Source organism: Wyeomyia smithii, chromosome 2, assembly GCF_029784165.1.
Source record: "Wyeomyia smithii strain HCP4-BCI-WySm-NY-G18 chromosome 2, ASM2978416v1, whole genome shotgun sequence".
NCBI lineage: Eukaryota > Metazoa > Arthropoda > Insecta > Diptera > Culicidae > Wyeomyia > Wyeomyia smithii.
In genome coordinates this window covers 148,904,986-148,914,511 of record NC_073695.1, presented here as the reverse complement: position 1 = coordinate 148,914,511, position 9,526 = coordinate 148,904,986, and the positions used below count along the sequence as shown (strand labels likewise).

Below are 9,526 nucleotides of genomic sequence, written 5' to 3'. Positions count from 1 at the left end.
TATATATATATATATATATATATATATATATATATATATATATATGTATATATATATATATATATATATATATATATATATATATATATATATATATATATATATATATATATATATATATATATATATATATATATATATATATATATATATATATATATATATGTATATATATATATATATATATATATATATATATATATATATATATATATATATATATATATATATATATATATATAAGGGTGGTCGGCAAGGATGGAAAAACTCGTATCGCATAACAATCATTCGGGTATCATTTCTGAACGTGCTATTTATAAGCTTTCAATCCTAGCAAACCATCGCTATTAAAAGTTACACATTCTCAAGCTTGCAAGCGACAACTTAGAGCAAAGAAATATATGGTAGCTTTTTTTGATGATTTTGTTTCAGTATTGCCTGCTTTAGGCGGAGCGAGCAACATATAGCGAGTGTTTCACGAAAGAATCATAAACGATTGCACTCAAGCGATCGCAATGATTCTTTCAAATGTTGGTTGTTTGTAGGCGTAATTGGGCTACTCCACGTCGTGCTTTCACCGTGATATACCATGATGATTCTTGGTGATTTCAAGTATCAGATGCTAATGCACCATGCTACAATTTCCGTAAGCATTGATGATACCTATTTGCTCCGGCAAGCAAATAATTGAACGCAATCTAACGTTCATTTGGATTCATAATTTTGTATCATTGGCGATAATATCTCAGAGCTTCTCGCGATAATTTTGAATGCAAGTGAACTTGGATACAATAAATACTATCGTGTTTGAATCATTCAGTCTCCTTCTATGGTATTCGTAACTCTTAGAAGCGAAAAACAATCAGCAGCGTTTCTGTGGAAAACTTGTACGCGAGTGGAAATAGTTGAACGATAACTGATAAATCAAAGAACACATTTGCATGAAATATTGCTAGTGAGTGAACTTTTCCATGCTTGGTGGTCGGTATTACCGACTTTTCGAAAAACCGGTATTTCGGTATTCATAAAAATAAAAATCGGTAAAACCGGTAAAAAACCGGTATTTTCATTTTTTTCGGATTTATGCAAACCAGGGGCGACTCGTGTTCTTTTAACCTACTTGTTCAACTACAAAAGTCTGAAAATCATAGTTTAGGGAAGTGATGACAATCATGTCCGCAAAAAACGCAAGTTATTCTCACTGTACTATTTAAAATAAAACTAAAAAATTTACATTAAATTCGATTTTGAATTTATTTTTTGCTCAGCGTCTCAGGTTGCATCTATGGACGTGTCACTGCATAACTATGGTTTTGCATTTATGAGTACCTATGCTTTATTACGATCCAGATTTTTTGTAAGATTTAGACCATTGCACATAGGAGTACGTAGAACAAAAACTTGGCCAAAATTTTTTTAATGATTTTTCAGATAGCAAATCTAGAGAAACATTTCAAAAGGTCTATCTGCTTTGATCGATTTTTTGATCGGCCACTTTCATTCAATCACCGCAACTTATTAAACATCTTTTTTGACACGTTATTTGCACAAGTTGATAGCGGAGGGATTACTCTAGCATCTGAACAAAAAACTCGCTTGGGAGAGTTACTTAAGCTAAACATTTCCAAAATGAAAAGACGTTTCGGAAAAACGATGAAAGCAGATAGGACCTTTTGAAATGTTTATCATTTACATTGTTTATCATTTACATTTCTAATGTGTTTTAAAGTGGTTTTATCTCTATTAAACTTTATATTTAGACATAAAAACTTATTATTAACAAGTTTTCGTCAAGTTAGATCACCATCACTCTGAAATTCGAAAAAAGTACAAATATAGTAAGAGCTTGTTCTGGTGAATACTTTTTTGCCAATAATTGATTCTGCTACTTTTAAAGCGTTTTTTAAATCACACACAAAAGGATATGAATATTTTGGAAACCACAGTGCTTCCAGTAGATCATTGAGTCATGTTAACTGCGTAACTCAACTCATCCAATGGTACATTTTCTCTTAGCATTTGCGTTTTGCGTCCCTTGCTTCGAATACTGCATTCAATCCTTTCCTTGGCCGACATGAATGTGAAGCTTCCGACCAACTTTACAATTTCATGATTAACCCTTAAATGCGCAATGTTGCTTTAAAACAACACTACTAAAAACGTTTTAAAATATACGTATTTTAGTATTTTTTAGAAATATAATTCATTAGACCAGCTCTCTTGACTCTAACGAAGAAACTCAACAGCTGGAAGTACTCTTTTTGAATGTTTTGTTTTTATTTTTGCTGTCAAAATCTCGTAAACGAAAAAAAAACATGGCGAGATTCCCGACTGGTACTGACTGTCTTTGTAAATAAATTTTAAAATAAGGTTAGTGGTTAGTGGAAATGTCTGAATTATCAGTAATTATACTAACAAAAGGTCAATTTTGAAGTTACAGTTAACAAAAAAAGTGTTTCGACTTTATTCTGCGATAAAGTCACAGTGTTGTTTGAAAACAACATGGTAATATTTTTGGCAGATTAAAAAGTAAATCTTTCAATTTTTTTATGCATATTGGTTAGTTTTAGAGCAGTTAACCTGTTAAACAAAGATTTTATATTTTTAGCTGGTTTTTTAACGTCGTGCGCATTTAAGGGTTCAGCTATAACAATTTTGTCATATTTCGAAACTGTCGATTTTATTTGAACTAAAGCGACTACGTTGACGCTCAAGAATCACTTTAAAGTTATAATAACATGAGTAGAAATTTATATTTTTCGTAGAACATTTTGTGACTTATTCATGGGCTCTAACTAATACCAAGGTTATGATGGTTACTGTCGTTTGTAAACAATTCAGAAAATATAAAGATGGGCTGTATACAATGTAGTAAGTATCAGAGAATGCAAAAAGAATCAATAGCACGAGGAACACTTAAATTATTTTTTTCGTATTTTGGGCAGCTTTTTTGACTGAAATACTCCTATGTGCACTGCGACCATTGTTTTGATCTCTTGTGGTATACGATCCAGATACATTTAACAGTGTTTGAAAAATTTCAATGAATGAATCGTGTGATATGATAACGAAGAACATAATTTCGAAACTCATAGGAACAAAAAAAACATGCAGATTTTTATTTCAACTTCAAAATTCTTAGAAAAACTGAAACTGTTGAGAAGAGTAAATGAATGAAGAAGAAAATAAAATGATGATCAGACAAGAATCCAAGGGAACCGAAGGTAAATACTTCTCTATTCGGATCTGTCTGTTTGAACAGTTCGTCCAAATTCAGTTTAACCTGAGAAAACATTTTTCTCAGCTAGAAATATGGTTAATAAAATCCACTGCAGTATGGGCGACGAAGCTTTGACCATTCTATAGCTATTTAAATGTAATTTTTTCAAGGGACAGTTATTTTTAGGATGAAATTCTTCATTGATTGATTATTTCATCCTGTAAACACTTTGTATCAGGAGCAACTTGTCCATAACTAGGTTCAACCTGTGCAATGCACACGGAGATACCTAACGAAAAATAAATTCCTAATCCAAATTTATATTTTTATCTAATTTTTTTAGTTTTACCTTGAGATAGCACAAAACGAATAATGACTTGCGTTTTTTCGCGACCATGATTGTGATTGCTGCCTCAAACTATGATTTTCAGAATTTGTAGTTGACTAGTAGGTTAAAAACTGACTAGTCGCCCCTGTAAGTATGAGTGTGTATAGAGATTAGCTGTTTTACTTAGTAAATAAATTTATGTTCAATGTTGCTTTTGTGTAAATGTATTTATTATATACACCGTCATATGATTTTTAACGCCTACCTAAGTTGGTAGCATTCATTAGCCCTACAATAATTTATGAAAATTGTGACAAGTTTTTTTTTCAAATTTTAAGAAAAATACCGAAAATACCGGTTTTTTCGCCTCTCCAATACCGGTATTTCGGTATTGAAAATATATCGGTTTTACCAGTAAACCACCCCTTCCGGATTTGCAAAATCTCTAGCTAGCGGCCTTACCGTAGTTAACCGGAACATTCGCCATGGCGGACGAAAACATGCGTGTAGGCATGTTGTTGAGTTTTTTCTTCGATATTCAACCGCTCAATGGGCCGCGTAATGGGCCGACGCCAGATCCGGCCAAAATACCACATCTTTCGTCTTATGGTATTTCTTGATGAACGACGCAACTTCCGGCAAACACTATGTACTATAAATTTCTCCTTTCTCGGCCAGTATGAAGGGAAAGAAGAGCGGCTTTGACATCCCCTTCTCACTGATTGTCAGCCACAGCAGCACCTTTGTGTGTGAAATGAACTTCACCTCCGTGCTCACTTTCTTCATGGGGAAAGTGAAATACGAAGTGCCCTGCCAGTCGTCGCCACCCAGGAAGAGACAGGACTCGTCGTTAGTCACCACCTGGCCGGGAAAATCAACTTGATCATCTTATGCAGGCGCTGCCGCTGCGTCATTGCCTGCAACTTCGAGACCAGTGGACTAAACTGCCGCTTCCTGACATGTATGTCCATGTTCACCTATGTCTGGTTGCACCGACCTCACAGCCCAGTGCCTGCAGCGATGTAGCCACTTTTCCCTCGGTCCTTCTCCTCAGCATCCTTCAGACCTTCTTGTCGCTGAGAGTCGTCGGCGTCTGAAACCGAACTTTCTTTAGATGCTATGATTGTTGTCCATAGTGCCTAAATGTTGTAGATGCCAGAACGAGGCTTGGGATAAAAACCGCGCCAATTAATCGTTTCTATATCAACAATCGTGTGTCGAAACGTTTTTATAACATGAGCACACACACATACTCGCACATGCACACACACATGCACTCTTACGTCAACTTTGCATAAAGGAGTAGTATTGCCTTTGCGGTTTATAAGTGAACTTTTTTCTTTGCCCAGTCTCAAGTTATATAGTCGGTTGTAATACTAGTTTCAAATCACATTGATTAATATTGGTTTACAGAAAAAATCTGTATGTTTGGTGTATAAAAACAAAACAATTGTTAAAAGTCTTAGATGCTCATTTCGGACGGATAATACAACTTGAAGCACTAACAATTGGTTCCTGGAATAGCGTAATCACATCCAGTATTGACAGATCTGTGAAAATATGGAATATTAATAACATCTTCGAGCAAGTACATGTTATTGATCGGCATGAGCTACAAATCGATAGCATAAGGTAAATTTTGTCCTATCATGTACAACAGTTTGATTAATATTATTTTTTCAGTTTGTCAGAGAACGGCGAACTTGCTGTAACTGTAACACGAGGTTGCGTTGGAGTCTGGGAAATTCGAACTGGGCGACTTTTGTCTAGACTAGCTGATAGCCCTCTGGGAGCTATCGTCACTCACGCTGAAATAACTCCCAATGGAAAACACATCGTTTCATCTGAGACCGGCAAAATGCTTATATGGAATCGAGTGACTGAACAAGTACTATTTCGCAATTCCCAACCAGGTATACAACAACTTATCTTTTTGGAGCGGGGTGAAAAAATACTGGCTGTTTCTTGTTCAAATGCAAACTGCTTATCTTCTACTACATTTACAGAAGAGCAAAAATTAATGGCTAATGTTACTGCTTACAAAATTCCAAGTGGACAAATTCTTTTTAGTTTTGATTATCCAGTTCATGTTATACCTGGAATGCCTTTTCGTTGTGCTGCGATAACGATGGACAACCAACACATAGTTTGTGTTTCAGCAGACAAAAATAACAGAGATTCTATTTGGGTTTACAATGCTATTAATGGAGAACACGTGCACAAGATGTCTTTAAAATGGTGTAATATTAAAGAAGTAGCATCCCTGCTGCCGTTCGCTCATAAACCATCACAGGTTGCGGTAATTTCCAATGAAAAAGGTAGCATCATTGATATTAAAACAAAGAAACATATCCGCTCTATTCCAAAATGGGGAGGTATAAGCACTAAAGATGGCAAATATGGACTGTATGCACCATCACGTGGAGGATTAGAGTTACTAGAACTAAAAAGAGGTTCTACGGTCAAAACATTCATACCAAAGGTAGCAGAAGGTGTTTTTACAGTTATCTGTATGTTCACTGACACGGACGAGTACGTTCTGTATTATCACAGTGGTAGAAAAACATTGAGAGTTTTTCGTACAAGTGACACACAAATGATCGCTAACTATCGCATGCAAGCCGAATTAACTTCCATTAAGAGCACATTTGATGGAAAAAGTCTGGTTTTAGGTACAGTAGATGGTTGCATATCCGTACTGGCGGTTGCCGATCCGAACAAGGTTGAAATGCAATATTTTCTGAGAGAACTGCCTTCACGTGATGCTGATGTATTTGTTTTTAATAGGTTCTTGAATATTTATTCTAAAAATATATATTTTTAGTGGAAAAAAAAAATGGCAAAACAAAAGGCCTCCGCAAGGTTTAAAGCAGTGATGCAGCTTGCCTCGATTTCGACGCGATTCGGTTCTCCAGTTGTGGACGGCAGCAAAGATGATAACGTAGACCAGTAAATATGAATTGATTTATTTTTTCTATGCTTTAACAAATAAATGTTGTTACACCTCAGCTGGTTGTTTTCTTTTATAAAATTGTATTTTCCAATTTCAAAATTAATGAAAAGTTTTGGTTATGTTTAACTATAAACTTCAAAAGTAAATATTAAATTTCCTCGTATGCATGCAGCAAATTTTATATTTATGTTTGAAATTGATAGTATAATATAACGGAAACTTTTATTTTTTCGATATTTGATACCATTCTACTAATACGCTCAGTCCCAGCTGGTTCCGAGGTGCGATGCTAACCTAACAAGCTAGCCGTCGTAGGTTCGAATCTCGGCTCGGGAGACACTGTTAGTGTCAGTAGGATCGTAGCGCTAGCCCCACAATTGTCCTGTACACTAAACAGTTGGCTGTGAAGTCTGTGTATAATCAACAGAAGGTCGAAAGGTAGGTTTTATGCCTAACAAGTTTGCCAAAGACACTGGAGAGCTTGAATATCCCTAAAAAAAGCTATAGCTGTTCAAAACTGAGTATGTCGAATTAAATGCTAAAAATATTTTTTTCTGCCAACACCACCGGCGTCAGTCAGTTTTCCATCAGAAGTAACCTCTACAACACGTTGTAGATCTCATATACACCTGGAATATTACCCTACATTTGTTTGCTTGATCCACCCGACTGTATAAACTCGATATGACAGGTTACTTCTGATGGAAATCCTACTGACGCCGGTAAACTGGTAGTGTTGGCAAAATGAATGATTTTTAGCATGTAAATCGACATACTCAACTTAAAACAGTTATAGCTTTGTTTTGAGACATCCTAGCTCCTCAGTGTTTTCGCTAAAGTTGTTAAGCATCCAAAATAATAAACTTAAAGTAATTTAGTGCAATATTGAAGTATTTCTGAGCTCTTTAAAAAGGAAAATGTGAAAAATTTAGGGTTTTCTCATACAAATTCCCATACAAATTTGAAATGCAATGCGCCAAGCGGAAACGAAACCAATCGACTTCCGGTAAGTTTGGGGCCCCAAATTGAACCAAAAAACTTGGTTCTGAAAAATCGATCACTTTTCCCCACCCTAATATAGATATTTATAATATGTTTGAAAACTTTCATTTAGTATTTAGATCTTTCCAACTTGGTTCCATCTAGTTATACAGTGACGGACAAAACAATAAGACCACTTTAAATACTAAATTCAAATACTTCCCTTTAACTGCCATTACAAAAAGCAGCAATGCGCCACTACTTGTCAAACACTGGTACTAGTTTGACGTTTTCATATACCGCTTCATCGACACAAGAGATTGTGTTATAGACTCCAGTAATAAATAATAGCCAAGCATGTTAAAAACCCGTTGGACATGAAAATAGGACCACAATTTCATATTTCAGTTTATAAAATAAATTTTCAGAGTTTAGTTGCGTAATTCTATTTATTCTCATAGGTAAGTAGCTAAGATATATAGAAGAGGCTTTAGTTATTATTTTTTTTTTTTTACCTAGAGTCCGATAGAAAATAACCGAGGAATATGGGTCAAGCAGCACATTGTAAGGAAGCTGAAAGAAACGTAATCGTAAGACTAAGCAAACAAGGCTATTCGCAGCGAGACATTGCTAATGCCATTGGAAAATCGAAAACTATGGTTTTCAATGCTTTAAAAACGCCAAAGCAGCGATTACCGACCGGAAGACGACGAAAAACAACAAGCAGTGAGGACAGCTAAATCAAGCGGCTTTCGAATGTCGATCCTTTTAAATCAGCAGCAAGCATAAAACAGGAGTTGGGTCAGTCAGCTCGAGAACCGTTCGCCGAAGACTTGTTAAGCAAGATCTTGTCGGGCGAAGCCCCCGAGAAGTACCATTGCTTAACAAAAGACATCTCCAAAACCGGCCGATGAATCCAAGATAAATTTGGTCGGATCTGATGGAAAGAGATGGGTCAGACGTCCAACCGATGATGCATACAAGCCTCAGTACACCACTAAAACATTCAAGCATGGAGGTGGGATGCTTCTCGTGGTATGGGGTTGGTCCTATATTTTGGATTAAGCAAAAAATTGACCAATATCTGTACGCAGAGATATTAGAGACTATCATGCTCCCCTATGCAGAGTGGGACATGCCATTGATATGGACTTTTATGCAAGACAACGATCCGAAACCCACTGCACGCTCAGTAAAAAAGCAGTTTTGTGATAGGAAAATCGACGTGCTGGAATGGCCCGCTCAATCCCCGGATTTGAACCCAATCGAAAACTTGTGGTCGATTGTTAAGAAGTCGATTGGCCCGTCAGAATCAAGAAACAAAGAAGAACTGTGGTCAAAAATGCAAAAGGCTTGGTATGCCATACCCATTGGTACATGTCAAGCATTGGTCGATTCTATGCCGGAGAGAGTTCGGGAGGTTCAGAAATAAGGCATATACAACAAAATATTAACATTCGATCAAGAACTTTGACCTGAATCATTCCAGAACTTATATTTTGCGAAATGGTCCTATTTTTCTGTCACATAAGTTGAACCAATAAAAGTTGTTTTTGTTTTTGTTAAACTGAAATAGTAACACTTTTACTTATTTAATAGCACAGATTTGTAGTGCTATTATCCATCAATTAATAACACATACTGTACTGGTTACATGATTCTTTAACTGAGTTATTTGATTGATGCAAGAAAACATGTCCAAGTGGTCCTATTGTTTTGTCCGTCACTGTATTAAAGCAAAGCCTTGGTGCTACATTCCGATTCGGAACTTGACCTTAGGTTTACTATACACAGACTTCGCAGCCAACCGTTAAGTGTACAGGACAATTGCGGGGCTAGCGCTACGATCCTACTGACACTAACAGTCTCTCCCGAGTCAGGACTCGAACCTACGACGACTGGCTTGTTAGGCCAGCATCGTACTTCGAGACCAGCTGGGGAGGCAACCGTCACTGTATTATCGCGGTTAAATTATAGGTCATAATCTAAAGTAACGGTTTCTAGTTGTGAAGAATGAATATTAGAATTTAGATATAATATAATT

The 9,526-nt window shown here is 36.0% G+C and overlaps 1 protein-coding gene across 2 annotated transcripts; it reads left to right on the top strand.

Moving 5' to 3' along the window:
* The first annotated feature begins 260 nt into the window (after positions 1-260).
* LOC129723378 (uncharacterized) lies at positions 261-6,556 on the top strand. 2 transcript variants are annotated; one of them, XM_055677572.1, is made up of 4 exons: positions 261-5,180; positions 5,232-5,461; positions 5,555-6,318; positions 6,373-6,556. In XM_055677572.1, exons 2-4 carry the CDS (start codon positions 5,407-5,409, stop codon positions 6,499-6,501), a joined length of 948 nt encoding a protein of 315 aa, XP_055533547.1. In that variant the 5' UTR covers positions 261-5,180; positions 5,232-5,406; the 3' UTR covers positions 6,502-6,556. The 2 variants fall into 2 exon arrangements, with proteins under 2 accessions (XP_055533547.1, XP_055533543.1); XM_055677568.1 differs by having other exon boundaries at positions 263-5,180; positions 5,232-6,318.
* The last annotated feature ends 2,970 nt before the right edge of the window (positions 6,557-9,526 follow it).